The 16,888-nt window shown below is 36.3% G+C and overlaps 1 protein-coding gene across 1 annotated transcript; it reads right to left on the bottom strand.

Annotated features, from left to right (window-relative positions):
• Positions 1 to 9,417: 9,417 nt before the first annotated feature.
• LOC120081927 (BTB/POZ domain and ankyrin repeat-containing protein NPR1-like) lies at positions 9,418 to 15,767 on the bottom strand. The gene is made up of 4 exons (XM_039037113.2): positions 13,964 to 15,767; positions 12,647 to 13,406; positions 11,040 to 11,237; positions 9,418 to 10,008 (listed from the first exon to the last, which is right to left on the bottom strand). The coding sequence occupies exons 1-4, from the start codon at positions 14,510 to 14,512 to the stop codon at positions 9,743 to 9,745; spliced, it is 1,773 nt and encodes a 590-aa protein (XP_038893041.1). The 5' UTR covers positions 14,513 to 15,767; the 3' UTR covers positions 9,418 to 9,742.
• Positions 15,768 to 16,888: the final 1,121 nt, after the last annotated feature.

The following is a 16,888-nucleotide window of genomic DNA, read 5'->3' as shown; positions in this document are numbered from 1 at the left end:
GCCTACAAAGAGGCATAACCTCGATCGTGGTTCCAACTTCTTGGAATTAGCCTTAAGAACATGTGCAGGGCAACCCCAAATGCGAAAGTGACGTAAACTAGCTTTACGCTCGTTCCACAACTCCAAAGGTGTACTTGCAACACTCTTGAAGGGAACACAGTTGAGTATATATACCGCAGTCTCAACTGCAAAACCCCAAAACGAGTTCGGTAAGAAAGCGTAACTCATCACTGAGCGAACCATGTCTAACAAGGTCCTATTTCTCCTCCCCGCTACACCATTCTACTAAGGTGTACCCAGCGCTGAGAGTTGAGAAACAATTCCATGTTCTATCAAATAGATCTGGAATGCCGAGTCCAAAAACTCTCCACCTGGATTTGATCGAAGTGTTTTAATCCGTCTATCTAATGCGTTTTCAACTTCAGTCTTGAACTCTTTGAACTTTTCAAAGGATTCATACTTCCATTGCATAAGTAAACATACCTGTACCTTGAGTAATCATCAGAAAACTGTTAACCCCATACTCTATTTTTCCTACAAAAATGAGTAACAAGCATGTTAAGTAAAATTATAAAATGAGGTAAAGAAAGGGGAAGATGGAGGAAGAAAATTCTAAGTGTTAGAAATACTTAGTTGGGTAAGTTTTAGATAATATAACAAGTTAAAATCTGGCTAAGTATGGAAGCAAAGTGTAGGCATGTGTTGATGGAGAAGTGTGGACGCATGAGGTTGTGTGTGTAGCAACCAAGGCTTGTAGAGGCTAAGTGTTGAAGGCAAGGATAAGCTATGCATTGGTACTAAGGATGAACGTATAAGCTTAAAGCCAAGATGCGTTGATGGTGTCATGCGGCAATGCGGATAAGGTATTCGACCGATGGTATGCGACTGATGGTGTCATGCGGCAATGCCACACGACGGTATACGGTGATGCTACTCGATGGTGTGCAGCAACACTACCCGATGGCATGCGGCAACACTGTGCAATGGCGCTATATGGCAATGCTATGCGATGGTGCTATGCGGCCTATGCGATAGTGTTATATGGCGGCAGTACTAGGCGACGAGCTAGACGATGAGACAAATCATGGTGGACGCATGGTGAAATGTCTTGCGATGCTAAGGCTTAACGCATGGTTGATATGATAAGACAAGTATGCGTTGGCTTAGAAGTATGCGACCAAAGGAGGAACGCAATAGCCTCTAAGTGAGCTATGCGTTAGCCAGATTGGGCGATGCGTTGAGGAGGAGGTATGCGGCCATAGGGTTGCAAGCGTTGGCTTGGGAGCTGACCTTGCATTGATAACTAAGATGAAAGATTATCTTGGTGATTGATCAGCTAAGCCAACTGTCATACTCAGGTTTGACATTATCCTTTAAGGATGAGGTGGTAGCTTGATGTTAAAAGGAGAGCATGCAACTGTTAATTTAAAAGAGAAGCTCGACTTCAGGCAAAGGTTTAGAGAAATTCGCTCGGGAAAATGAAGTGATTCTAGAGCCATTCAAACCCTGAGTATGTCTAGTTGCTGAGGTTGATATGCTGGAGAGAGATTCGAGCAGAATTGAGCTGGAATATGAAGAATCCAATTGAAGGTCTAATTCTCGGGTAAGTTGGGCCAGTCTTGATAATCTGAGGATTCTAGCACAACCACAAGGAATTCTGAGCTGAAATTTTAAGTTAAGCTTGCTAAGACATTTTAGAGAATGTTTGTAGAAGGAAATATTTTGAGAAAAGGCTTGGAAAATTAGTTATTGAAATTGTAATTTAAAAAATCTAAAATTTTGAGCAAGCAGGCAGCTGCTTGGGTTGAACAAGCAAGCAGCTTTAAGAGCTTGACGATGATGATGAGCGCATGCGTTGGAGGTTGAATTGGCAAAAGGACGCGCTGAAAAGCATTAGACTATGCAACGCATATTGAAGCCATAAGCGCAAGGTTGCGTTGGAGTTGATGGGCGCAATCGGACGAACGCATGGGGCATATGTCGATGTGCCACAAGACGGGCACATAAGCTGAACAATGGGCACAATTGGACGAACGCATGGGGCATGCGTCGATGTGCAACAAGACAGATGCATGAGCTGAAGGATGGGCACAAAGGTTGCTATGCGATGGGCCATGCAATGGGCAATGGGCGTAGGCTGAAGGCTTGGACGCATAGGAGGCTTGAACGCCTAACACAATCCATGGACGCATGGTAATGAAGTTAATGCCTAGTTAAGTTAAGGCCTAAGAATTTGGCTAAGTGTTCAATGCACAGTAAACATATACATGAAGAGGATTACCAAAGACTGTGAATGACTCTAAATGCTTTAAATGTTTTAAGTTTTGCTAATGCTTATGAATGTTTAGCAATGCATGTTTACTGAAAGCTATTTATGACAACTATTCTTAAATAGTTACCAAGCAACGCATCACACATTAATGTTATATTTATGCTATGCTTTACAATGACCATGAGGATGCGTTAGTATGGGATGCGTTTGGGCAACAAAGTCATTAAGAGATAAGAATATGCTAGTAAGTATAAGTAGCTTAGTACTGAAGTACACAGAGAAGGTACTGAAGCTCAGTCTTAGACTGTGAATAGCTCAGTACTGAAGTACACGAAGAAGGTACTGAAGCTTTGTCCTAGAATGTGAATAGCTCAGTACTGAAGTACACGGAGAAGGTACTGAAGCTTTGTCTTAGAATTTGAATAGCTCGATACTGAAGTACATGGAGAAGGTATCTGAGCAGTAGTACCCAAGGTATGACGGTACTTAAACTAGAATTACATAATGAAAAAAAATTGTTATTGGTAATGTCAAGATCACTCCACATTTGCTATGAATTGACAGGAATTGAGTAAGGGTACTCTCTCAACTAAGGATGCAAGTTATGATTGTAGGAAGTGAACAAAAAGGGTTCCTTCCTAATTAAGTTGTAATGCAGTAAATGATGATAAGGAGTGAGCAAGAGGGCCACTCTAGACTGATAGACTAAGGCATAGTCCAGCAAAGCATAAAATAGTGCTACATGATGTGGATGATAACATGAATAATAGTTGCCAAGTTTATGTTTTCAGTGAAAGCTTTCAGTTTTAATATGAAATTTATGTATGAACGTTATACTTTATATGTTAGTCATTCATTGGGCTTCTAGCTCATGTTTTTAAATGTTTTCCTTTCAGGTAACGGTCAGTTCCCAAAAGGCTTTTCTGCTGCTGCTCTTCCACTCAAAGAAATAGGTTGAAGGAAGCGTAATTGAAGACCTGTATTGGTTAGTACACATGTGTTTGTCTAGTGACTAGTATTCCAGATGGGGCTCACTAAATTGTAATATTCATGTATGAACAATGTTGTGAAACCCTGTAATGTAAATGTGTTAAGTTCTGAGTTAATATGTTCGTATATTGATTATATGTACATAGTCAAGGTTTGAGCAAAATTTAACAGGTTAGATAGGCAGTAAGTGCCAGCAAAAGGGTTGTAACTGTTGCAGTCACCATTCCATCCAGGTTTAAAGGGTAATCTAGAGCAGGGTGTGACAAAAACTGAAAAAATACTCATAGTCACCTCGGGCTCGCACATTCATAGGACCACAAAGATTAGAATGTACTAACTCAAGAGGCTTCTTGGCTCTATAACCTTTTCCAGTAAAAGGTCGATTAGTCATCTTACCCTCAAGGCAAGATTCACACACTGGTAATGAATTTTCTTCTAACTCACTTAGAAGTTCATTCTCCACCAATCTCTCGATTCTATTGAGATTGATGTGCCCTAAACGAAGATGCCAAAGTTGGGCATTTTCCTTTGGAGAAATTCGTTGACGTTTTGATTGAGTTACGGCAGTTCTGAACAATTCAGTATTATGGAGGGAATTAATGGCTAACGGCCTTAGCACATATAAATTTGATTCCAGATTTGCTATGCAAATAAAAACACCATCTTTATGAATAATGCATTATCCACATTGAAAGAGATAGTATATTTATATTTCAATAAACACTTTACAGAAATAAGGTTCTTCTTTTGTTCAGGAACAATATATACATCATGTAAAACTAGAAACATATTCTATAAAGCTAACTTGAGTCCTCCCATAGCCACAGCTAAGACGGCGTGCCCCGTGCCTACTCGCATCGTCATCTCACCAGTCTCCAGCTGTCGCCAAGATCTAATCCCCTGAAAAGAAGAACAAACATGGTTAGTGGCGCCTGAATCAATTATCCAGGTAGAATCATCATTCTCCACTAAACAAGTTTTAAGCACAAGTAAATCACATTTACCTTTATCGGCCTTGGCCTTAGCCTTGGCTGCTTTCTTCTCTTTCAGATACCGAGGACAGTTCCTCTTCCAGTGTCTATCTTGGTTGCAGTGGAAACACTTTTCCTTAGCAACTTGTGGACGCCTCCTTGGGGCGACAGACGGTGGGTTATCAGGTGCCTTCCTTTTTCCCTTACCACCCTTCTTCTTCTTCCCCTTTGCAGAGTTAGAAGCTGAAGGTGCAAACTTCGTTCCTGAGGTCAAACCTCTATGGAACGTCCTAGAGGATGAAGCAACATTTGCCTCACCCTTCTGCCTCTCCTTACTTTTCAGTAAATATTGGTAGGTCTGCAACTCGTTGAGGAGAGTTGTAAGGTTATATTTCACTTTATTAAGAATCACATTACTAACAAAGTGCAGAAAGCTCTCTGGCAAAGAATGCAGGATTATGCTAACCTGGCTGCCCTCATCGATGGTAGACCCATTCAACTCCGCCGTATTAAAGTGGACCATCATGTTTAGCACATGTTCACGAATAGAGGTGCCTTCTTCCATTTTGGAGTTGAATATGTATTAAGAGCTTCATGCATAAGCTGTTCAGACGATTGTCCAAACATCCCCCGCAGGGACTCCATGATCTCACACGTTGAGACCATAGACTCATGTTTCTTGGCCAAGACTTCAGAAAGACTTGCCAAAATGTAGGCTCGGGCCTTCTCATTCGCCCTTGTCCATCGCTCGTATGCCTCTCGAACATTTCGAGCGGTATTCGGAGCTGGAATAGAAGGACAAGCCTCCGTGAGAGCGAACATGAGATCCTCGATGATCAAGATCATCGTGATCATGTGTTTCCATGTTGCGAAATTATCACCAGTAAGTTTTTCAACGCTTAGCAATGCTAACGTGGCTGATGCCATTGTGAAAATGTTGTTGAAAATGCGAACAAAACTTTATTAGATTTTTCTAAACCACTCTTAAACCAATCAGTTTTGCATAACAGTTTCAAGTACCCTAAGTTATAGACTTCTATTTTGCAATGATGCCCCAGTGAGGCAAGACAAGCGTCACCGGTGGGGTGATCGGTTGCCCTTTCACTAGGATGAGACATTTTCAACCATTAGGCAGAACTAACTTTTGGAACTGAACCTAACCGCCACCATTTTTCGGTCCAAAGTCGTTAACCTTTAACTATTCCACGTAAGTGTAACCCCTCATTTTCGGTGTCAGAGTCTCGCCCAAATGAGCCCACCGTAGGGAAGAAGCAGATTAAGACAAGAGACTAAGTTACCTTATCCTCTTACAGGATATCAAATAAAGCAACTTGCAAAACTGCCATCCTTTAGGGGGACACTCCCAGGGTTCCTCTAGGCGATGCGCAATAACTTTATTCAACCTAGCGAGGGAGACCGAGGGATATGTTGTCGCACTTCCCGCTCCCACTTACTATGAACACTCTCTCCACCCACCTTGATATTGACCTACCCAAACACCATCCATTGGGGGGATACGCCAAAGATGACGTGAGGATGAGGGTAGATCTAACAGTGTGGACTATTTAGGAGAAACGTGAAAGGTTTAAGTGAAGCATATTATACCCCAAGTACCTCCCACTGAATGTTCTACATAGGGATTTATTAACCTAGACAATCCGACTACTGATTTTAGTCTAAGTCGTCTTTTTAAACTCTGCTTATAAACAACATTTATCTATGAACTATGAACAAGTTCAAGTAGTCACATTTAAACACTTTAATGGATTGTCCTTAACTTGCATGCATGCATCAAATCTATCTAATTCACCTTTCCAGGTAAGTTCTCAGGTGGGGGAGTTATATTTCCGTCAACTTAAATACCCCAGTATAGACAGAACCCGCCTTAAACAAAAGGTCCCTTATAGATAGACTTGCTACACTTTAACCTTTTATTAGCCAATTTAATCCTATTAAACTGATTAAAAGATTAAAGCCTTAGGTTTGCTAATCGTATTAGAACCGTGAGCTTAGGTATATGTGCTCCAAGTTTTAAACACTTTAAAACCTGAATTAAACCTAAATGAACATGCATGTCTTTCTTATTTCTTTTAGTTCTAATTTCTCTTTAACTTTTAAAAAGAAGAACTAAAAACATTATGCACAATGAGGCGTTTATAACATTTATAAAGTAACCTATGTGTCATGCTTCATGCAAATTTCGGTCATTACTATATATAACTTTTATATAACGCGTAACAACCAAGCAAACATGCTATCATTCTTCCTTATACTATAACAATTATAATATAAAGATGATGCATGTCAATTCTTTTTATGCATGCATAAATATAACTTATATTATATGATGCATGACTATGCTCTTACATAATTAAATCATGCTTCTCTAAATTATAACAATTACAATAAAGAGATGATGCATGACCATTGCATAATCTAAGGTGGGATTTACTATACGTACATACCATATGACATATAAAAAACATACATCGCATGTAATAAATAAAGGATTAATGGACCGGGATGAGCCTTTACAAAAACCGAAATGAAAAAACCCTCTCTATTACATTTTTCATCGAGGAACCAGATCTTGAACCGCTAAGAGGTCTTCATCATGTAGCAAACTCTATAGTTAGACGATCGTTCAGCGTGCACTAGACGATAGGAGCATAACATGTGTTACTATGTGTTACTATACGATCGTTTAGTCAGTTACTAAGCGATGAAGCTTGTTGACCTAAACGATCGTCCAGTATGTGCATCTTTAAATGATACGCGAGCATCTCATCGTCTAATCGATGCTGCAACCAGGTAAACGATTTACCTAGCGTTATAAGCGATCATTTAGTCAATTACTAAGTGATGAAGCTTGCTGACCTAAACGATCATCTAGCGCGCGTGTTAAGCGATCCGCGAGCATCTCATCATCTACATGATTCGATACTTAGCAATCGCATACCCGATCGTCAAAAAACGATACGATCAACTCTTGATCGCATACCCCATCATTTAATTGATGCATTCAACAGTGATCGCATACTCCTTCATATTTACGATGCGAACAACATCGATCGTGTAGCATATCTTCTGCACGATGCAATCAACCCTAGATTGCCTCCTTCTTTGAAGAACTGCAACACTTGCCTAGATCGCGTACCACTCTTATGCAACCCTTGCACAGATCTGCTTCTCCGAACAACTCAACTTCAAACAAACTTTACTCAAACTTCATAAATAGATAGGATTATTTTAGTTGATTGTTGATTAAAGTTTGTTAAAGTGTTTAATAAACATTAATCAAAGTTGTTTAACTATCCAAAATAAGTGTTACTCTTGGACAAATTTAAACAGTCACTTAGTAAAAATAATTAGCCGTATTTTTCTAAGCTAAAGAACCCTAGGTAAAACACTCAGTGGAAGAAAAATGAGATATATGATACTTCATTTTTTCTTTCTCATGTTTCTCCCTATAAGTTCACACCGTGAGATCTATACTCGGCCTCGAGGCACCTTTGCTTATGTCCCCCTACGGGTGGTGTTTGTATAGGTCAATACCAAGGTGAATGGAGAGAGTGTTTATAGTAAGTGGGAGCACTACGTATGTCAACACATCCCTCGGTCTCTCTTATTAGTTTGTAGTAAATTTTCATGCTCGGCCTTAAGACACCTTTGCTTATGTCCTCATACGGATGACATTTGCATGACTCTTTACTCAAACTTCATAAATAGATAGGATTGTTTTAGTTTTTGCCCCAATCGATTTTTCCATACAGTTGGTTCATTGGACGGAATTCTAATATCTAAAATGAGGGGTTGGACTTACAAAAAATGTTAAGCAAGTTAACAGTTTTTGGATCGAACAATGGTGGTTGATATTTATAGCAACAAGGAGTTGTTCTGTATACTAGTTGAGATAGTCTCATTTCAGTGAAATGGTGTCTAATCACCCTATGGTGGCTTTTACCCTACCTCGTTGAAACATCATTGCAAAATAGATGTCACGTAGAGTGCATTATATTATTTTGCTAAATTTGATTGGTTTTGCTAAATTTTATTTTGAGAGAAAATAAATATTTCAATATGATTCTAATACTAATTATATGGATGAGATTCATATAATTAAATTTAGTATAAATGTGATTTATATTAAATACCACAAATGATTGAGAGAGTTAAAACTATAGATTATATTGTATTTGATACAATATAAAAATTATAAGTTATATGTTATATTTGATATAACATATAGTTTAATATATATATATATATATATATATTATAATAATAATTTATTAAATAATTTGTTATTTATTAAATTATTTTTATATTTTTATATTAATTTTTTGAAATTAATATGGGAGGAGTACCTCCCTCTCTTTTCTTGTCAGTATTATGTGGATGGTGTGGGTGGTTTTTTCAGGAGACCTGTCATCTTCTTCACTCAGAAGATTTTTAAAATTAAAGTAATCGATCTCAATTAACTAACACTCACACAGAAGAAAATTTCGCCTCTCTAAATCTTTCCTCTCTCTCCCAAAACTCAAAGTCTACACAATTCTTGAGCATTCTCTTCCCTACAGAGAATAGGAAGGAAGATCTTGTGGTGGTGGCCATCTTGGATTGTGATTGTTTTGGATAGGAGGCTTTCGTGAAGAATTGTTCTTCAAAGGTAAGTCACGGTTCTAACCTTCTCCCTTTCTTTTCTATGTATGCGGTAAATTAATTTATATTGTGATACATAATTTTAATTCTGTAAAATTTGCTATTATGTGAAAATATGTTTGAGATCGATCCCCGCTTTCGCAATGGTCCTTAGGGTTCTATCAGATAAAAAGTGTAACATACATACTGATGATTTAAAGAAATAGTGTTAACTTATTTCTTCATTCCCTCGAAATCAATACTTTATTGTCACAATTGTTTTTATAAAAGTGAGATAATGATCTTCTTAGCTATGTCGATAAAACTTCATGTATAACTAAAAAGTAAGCGAACTCTTTTGGACTCAACATTGGGTTGATGAAGCACGTTCGTATAGCTCTAATTTGAGATTTACAATTTATATGCTATATGTTATTGCAAATCACAGAACTCAGAAATGTATTGCTCTATATAATTAACCACCCCAAAAAATAATAATAATCGAGAGCATAGAAATATAATCTTAACATTCACTCATGCATCTTTACCAATCAGAAAGTAGGTATGTATCACTTTGTTCCTTGTAATATTTATTATGTTCCATGTTTCCAGAAATAGAAACCTCCATTGGATACTAGCAAACTGCCCAGTTTCCTTTTCCTCATAAGCTAATAAGTTAGAATTATTTTACAGGCCAAAAACAGAAAAGATAGGTTAAGAAAGCAAGATGGGAAAGGAAACCTTGTCCTATTATACAGAAAAAAGCCAGAACATCTCTACATTCCTGTAATGTAAATATTTTTCCAGGGAAAATTTTATGGCACATTCAACTGTATGTTACCTACAAAAATATAGTACAAGTGGGACTTTATTTCCTCCTAGCTTTGTGATTTACACCCACTTTTGGTGAGGAAGAAGATGAGGAGGAAGATGAAAAACCTGATCGGTTATTCTCAGCTAAGTCCTTGCAGAATGCCTTCTGAACATCATCTTTAAGTTCCATGAACCGAGCCTTCTTCTTCCGCTGCTCTTCTGGAGTTCCCTTTTCGAGGAAGAGAAGGTCAGGCATGTCATCCGCCAAGAAGTTGTCGAGAACTTCCGAGCAATGAGGGAAATATCGTCGACCCGTCTCCACTGTGTACAGATTTGATGTGATGTGAGTTCATCATACACTCAATTTGGTGAAAGTAGAAACTTAATTCTTTTGAGATATCACAGGTTTACACATCAATGTGGCTTATTCTCTGTATCCTTAGATGATATTAGGAGACAATTCTTCACAAGACATAGTATTTACAAAAGGAATACAGCCTAGAGGCGGTTAGGTGAAAAACCCCCCTCCACTCAAAAGAAAATTAGTGTAGAACCACCTCCCAATCATGGAGGATTTGAGCGGTTACACTAATAATAATCATAAAAAAAGGAAAGAAGAATATATATATATCTCTACATCTTAGGCAGTATTCAGTACTAAAAAATAAATCAAGTGTAAGACTTATCTTTGAAGACCTTCCAACTTTGTACTACTCAACATCTCTTTCTTTTTTCTTATTTTAAGAAACCGAGCCCTCATTGAAAAAATAGAAAGAATATACAAGGACATACCACCAAAAAAAAAAAAATGTATTACTCAACACCTCTTTCAATCTCATGCAATCATTAGATGAGTCGATTGAATTGAGCTCATTCAATCAGCCCAACAAAGTTGTTCCTCATATTAGATAAAATAATGTACTTACGTTATCATTCAACAAGAATTTGGGACTGATGAGTCTAAAGTTGGTGGACTTGATACGATAATACTTTTTTTTTAGAGAAGATGGACTTGATATGATAATACAATTCAATTAAACCCTCAAGGGGTGGCTCCAATGATGAAGGCTTGGGATTTTATGAATTACTCGCCAATAATTTGACCTCAAAGAGCCCCCAGGTGGGCCATGAAAATGGGACATTTAGATACCTCAATTATATTTATATATATATATATATATATATATATATACACATACACACCAAAAGATCATGATTCAACTCATATCTAGATTCATGTTGTAAAACCCCTCTGCCCAAATTAAACATCAGAAAATACTATCAGCCAATATCGAACTTGTTTCTTTTTTAACCCTCTAACAAAGAGAACTAAGACAGTGTTCTGGAAGTACCTGTTTTCATTAGAGCTTGCATTCTTGATTGGAGTCTTTTGGTTCCAAAAGATGGTGTTTCATTCAAGTCAACCTTCAGCAAGTTGCCAGTAGACCCCTTCGATGATACAAGGCCAGTATATGCTATTGTGGAATCTGCATCTGCAATCTCCATTGCCACCTTGGCCTCAGCAGGGAAAAAAAGGCGAGCAAAGGCCACTGAAACAAAGGACAGAAATGTTGGGTTCTTGATTCGAGTGTCAAAGATTAAAAATAAAATTAGCTTCCCAACATTAAGGGAAAAGATGTCAAGGTATGAAGAGAATGGATTGGTTAATTCTTCCACACCTACATTTTCCGTGAATTTGTTTGGATCATAAAACCAAAAGAAAATTACATTGCTAAGAATATAAAATGTCATATGTTTCCCGTACAAAGTAGGCAAAGGAATTAAAACAGGCTAAAGTTTGAAATATCCTTACAGTTCAACCAATTTAGCCTAATAAATAATAAACTCAATCGAGTGAAATCAATTTGTAGGACTTCCTATAGCAATAGATTGGTGCATAGAAAGAGTCTCACAGCCAACAATAGTACCATAATCCAATTCAATGAGAGAAAATCCAAAATTTCGATAGTGCTTAGATCAAAGTTTGTTGGATCCTGTAGCCTAGTCCTCCCCTGAGTTCTTGCCTCAAGCCGATCTTTTATGTGAGAGCTCATAATACACGTGGTTCAACTTGAATCATCAAATATGCAGGTCAACTGAACTACAATTACTTGACATTTTTGTCTTTACTTTCTGTTTTCATACAATGAAATTTTATTTTAAATTATTCAAAGTATGTTTTTCATTGTTTATGAACATGACATTAGTGATTTTAACCCTTTCAAAATCACTTTTAAAATGTCTTTTCTAGAATGAATCCTAATAACTCAAAATGATGTGTTAACTTTATAAATTAAACAAATTGAAATTAAACTCATGGATTACAGATTTGCACTAACAGGAATCACAATACAACAGAATCTCAATATTAAACATTATACAATGTCATAATCAATATCACACGATACTGGTTGCAAGTTTAATCTGAAAAAATATAAATGGTCTAAAAGGAAAAAATACTTCTATAAACAAACTTTAACTACTAATTGTATTGAAGCTATGCGTTATATGTTCAAAATAATTATCTTGAAAGCCCAATTAGAGCTAATTTTTGGGTTGGCCCATCTTGAAAGCCCTAAGTTTTTTTTATGTGATATGAGTACGATCTAAGGAGGAGTACTATTGTTTGGTTGATTGTCTTGGAGGTGATCCTAGTGGATTGTTGATATATTATTTGGGTCCTATCACCTTTCCCATACTTCAGAAAGTTCAACATAATTTTCCACTCTTTTCCTAATGCCCAATAACCACGTAACATCTTAGGAAAAAATAAACAAGAAAAAAAGAAAAAAAGAAATAACTAGAAGTTTAAAAGGCCATACGCATTCTTGACGACCTAGAAGCTTAAACACAGTTTAAAAGTTTCCTTCTTAGAATTGTAATGCCAAAGTAAAACTCCTATTAGCTATCTTATGGGGAGAAAATAAGTAAATATAAATAAATAGGGAGAAAATATCACCTCTATTTTCTAGATAGTCTAGCATCACGTGCATATCGGCAGCGGAAATCTGAGTTGACATTTCCATGCCACTAGAAAAAGAGTTCCTACGCATCTCTCTCTCCAACACATCAATGCATAACCGATCTTTGTTAGATTCCTGTCCCTTGTAAGTTGTCTCATTATAATCCTTAGGCCTAGTCAGCCTTCGACAGATTGTAACAGCAGTTTGTCCGTCAGATGTAGGTTCTAATGCAGAGGTTCCCTTGTCCAGAAGGGCCACAATGATTTTAGGATCCTTACGCCTTGCGGCAACATGAAGAACTGTTTGTCCCCTAAGGTTTTTAAGGTTGAGATCTGACAACCCTAGATTAAGAACTTCCTTAATGACCTTAGGATCACAATAGGCAGTCGCATAGTGAAGGGCATAAGCATCATTCAAGGTAATGTCAGAAGATTCACTCAAAAGTAGTTCCAGTAGTTCAACATCATCAGAATCCAATGCTTTGTGGAGCCTCCTGATTTTCTTCTCACGGTTCAGGTCCACTTCTTCCACAGTATTTGGTTCAGTCTCTTGCTGAGATTTCATACGTAATGATTTGATCTCACTTGCAACTTCTGCAGGAAGTTCTCTCTCTAGAGACACAGCATCAAGGTCTGACCTTGCAACTCTTTGGATACAGGGGGTGTGCAGTTGGTCCAGACGACAATGGAATGCAGCAATCAGTATAGTTATCACATCTTCCACAGAGGCTTTCTCAACAAAATTTAAGAGTCGACGCTGCACAAATCAGTGAATACTGTTTTAGATGACAAAATAAATCACATAGGACATGGAAATTCTGTTGAAGAACTAAACTAACAAACAGTATACCCAAAATCTGAATCGAAGCAGCCATACCATCCTTTTGTATATTCACTCACGACCAAACTGAAGAAAGAGAGAACTCAAACTAAATGAAGCACCCAATGAGTTTATTTAGTAGAACTAAACAGTATTGGCAGTTGACTTAGGGAATTAACCTTTGGCAGAGTCAGTATATTAAGAAGACTAAGCTATCAATTAAGCCACCTAACTATCCAAGCTATCAGTAATCTATACACGGTTAATGCATAGATAGCAACCACTGGCTACATAATTGAGTTAATGATCTCGTTCTTAAAAGTACCAATAAGTTCAATTATGTTAAATGCTATCATTCTGATTCTATACTGCATTTCACTTTCTTTTTAGCCATAAAAATCTCCATCTATAAACAAGAAGCTTTCAACCAAAGAGATCAACTAACAAAGCCATATGAATAAGAAATATACTGAATCTGAGAAATGTCCTCCTACCTGTACAAGCAAAACCATCTCTTTCATTTTGAAAGTGGCAGAAGCATACATCAATTCCACTGCATAATTAATAGCAGGGCCACATGCATCATGAGCACAGGCCTCATCCACGCATGTTGACACTTCTGGTGGTGATGGCTTTAGCTTTCCAGTGTACAAGTAATTCAAGATAACCTTGAAAGCTTCAATTCCAACCTTGCTGAAAGCTACCAACTTAGACATACAATATTTTGGCTTGCCATCTTTGGTGGAACTATCCATTTCCTGCTTAAAAAGCTCATGAAAAAACTCACTCCGAGCTGCCAATATACATCGATGAACACCCACTTCAATGCCCTCAACAATAACCACCGCATCGGTATAGTCATAATCAGAATCAACCACAAGCTTCTCGAGGTTTGCACTTAGTTTGCTAAGACACATATGATCAGAAGTTGCAGAAGGGTCATTGCTGAATGTTGCAGCAACGTTGTTATAACTGGACCCATTTGACACATAAGACGACGAAGCGAAACTTGGAGACGAGGCGGGATCATTGCCACTGTCCATGACTTAATAAGATGCGTTTCCACTAAGCTAACTTAGGAAAGGAGCTCAAAAGTGACACGGAATGAGCAAATTTTCGACCCTCAGATCATTAGATCAAGAGAAAGAAATTAAAAACCCCAAAACACAGATTTGAAACAAGAAAAAGGGAAAGTTTTTATTTATTACTTGATTGAAAACCCCTGGATGGAAATCATGCCGTGTATGATCAGACGAACACAGACAACCGAGACTCCACAATCAGAAATGGAATCAAAGTCCTACTGTAAAGGCTTCTTTCAGCAGTTCATCCATGGACCAACAAAAAGAACTTCAAATCCAAAACTAATCACAAAAGCAAAACATTAATAACAAAGGCGAAACAAGTTCTGATAAAAGGGGGGTTGGGTTAATTGCTTACAACGACACCCTTTGACCAAAGTCAGTAATTAACACAAATGAAGCAGAAGCTAGATATCATGATCTGAGGATACGAGAAGAAGAACTAGTAGAGGACTAACAGAGTTGACCCAGAAGAAATTCGGAGAAATAATTGGAAACACAAGAGAGAAATCACAAAAATCAAACATAATTGCAAAAAAAAAAAATAAAAAAAAAATAAAAAAAAAAAAAAATCGATTAATTTACAGAAATTAGACGATTCAGCATATCCAGCCAAAAGGGTTTGAAGAAGAAGGGAGATTCTTATAGGCAAATATTGCTCAGCGATACAGAGGCAGGGGTAGAAGAAGAAGAAGAAGAAGAAGAAGAAGAAGAATAAATGTAGCAACGTTGACCCAAGAAAAGAATGGAAGACCCACTAACCGTAATTACACTGGTAATTAAATACTTCATAATCCCATAATTAAGTTATGTTTTTCTTAGATGAGTATTGTAATTTGTTTAATACTATCATTTGAGGGTGAGAGATCTAAAGAAAATATTTTCTATACTGATCGCATTATTAAAAAAAAAAATCTAGATTTCACATCTTAACAACTCGTTTACTATTTGATTTTTGAATTTTAGTTTTTAAAAATTAAGTTTATGAATTTCTGGATTTGTTATCTATTTTTTACTTATAATTTCAAAAACCAAGTCAGTTCTTTTTTAAAAAAATAATTTTTAAAAATTTGTTTTTATTTTTTGAAATTATATAAGAATTCAACTCTTTTATTCAAATAAAGTATATATATATATAAGCCATGGTAAGATTTTAAGAGAAAAATATAGACATGAAATAGATACAAGATTCTTCCCACATTCAATCGAAAAGTTTGTCATATGCTAGTTGATTGGTCTTCTTTTTAAAGTACATTAATAGTGTAATTTTTGTATTATTGAAAATGTGATTGGTGAGTGCATGGTTTTTATTCTTCAATCTCAACTTTGACTCCCGTTCATTTCAAAATGACAATATTGTCCCTATATCTATTTTCCAAATCTATTTTTATTTTCTTTTTAATTTATTTTGAATGTTCATCAATTTTCTCTCTCTTACATCTTAGTATTTCTTACTTTAATGAAAAAAGAAAGATTAAACGGAGTATTAAAACTAAAGTGGTTTGTGTCACATCTTTATTGTCGTGAATGATGCAAGTATGCATATTAATTTGATTTGATTTAATAAATTATTCAAATTCCTTAAGAAGTTGAACCATGATAAAGAGTGTAATAATGATAGTGTAACATGTTGACGTCAAAATTTGAATAGAATAATGTACTGGCTTTCTTGAGATAAATGATAAATTTATTTAGTGAAATATAATGCTCCTCACACACATTTCGATGCATAAGTATAGAAAATCCAACAAGATAGAAGTTTGATAACAAAATATGAACTTAGTTCTACTAAAATTGTCGTAATGTATATTTATAGGAAGTTTAACTTAACACATCTATAATAAGATTTAGTGATCGAATTGGACGCCTCAACCTTAGACACTAACCCGTGAATTTGGCCAACTCTCCTCTCCTTAGACCTCATTTGGATCATAGTGTGTGGTTTTAGCTCGGGTTTTATTTATTTTTTTCCATATAATTTCTCTATAACAAATTTTATCTTTCTCGTTTTGCAATAAATTTCCCTTTTCATACCAACCATCTTTTAGTAATATTATCTCTAAAAAAAATCACAAAATTTACCTTCAAATAGTCTTTTTATACCATTAATTATATCACGAATCTATCAAAGTAAGCAAACCTAAAAAAAAAAATTGACATGAATTCTTTATTTAAAGTTCGAAAGTTCAAATTATCATACTTCACTTAATGTACTAAAATAATTGTCACAAATCTTTTCGTTTATTTCACTTGTTTACTTTAATCGTGTCATTTTCTCGTATACTTAAATAAAAGAAAAAAATAATAATCTTGTATCTTAAATTAAAACTTTATAGG

The sequence above is a fragment of the Benincasa hispida genome, chromosome 1, assembly GCF_027475165.1.
Source record: "Benincasa hispida cultivar pf3 chromosome 1, pf3_genome.v1.1, whole genome shotgun sequence".
Taxonomy (NCBI): domain Eukaryota; kingdom Viridiplantae; phylum Streptophyta; class Magnoliopsida; order Cucurbitales; family Cucurbitaceae; genus Benincasa; species Benincasa hispida.
This window is presented reverse-complemented; position numbering and strand designations above follow the sequence as displayed.

Coding starts and splice junctions, on each gene's coding strand:
- LOC120081927 (XM_039037113.2), bottom strand. CDS start 14,512: ATGGACAGTGGCAATGATCCCGCCTCGTCTCCAAGTTTCGCTTCGTCG. Junction 13,407..13,963: donor AGATGGTTTTGCTTGTACAG/GTAGGAGGACAT, acceptor TGATTTGTGCAG/CGTCGACTCTTAAATTTTGT. Junction 11,238..12,646: donor AGACTATCTAGAAAATAGAG/GTGATATTTTCT, acceptor CCTTTGTTTCAG/TGGCCTTTGCTCGCCTTTTT.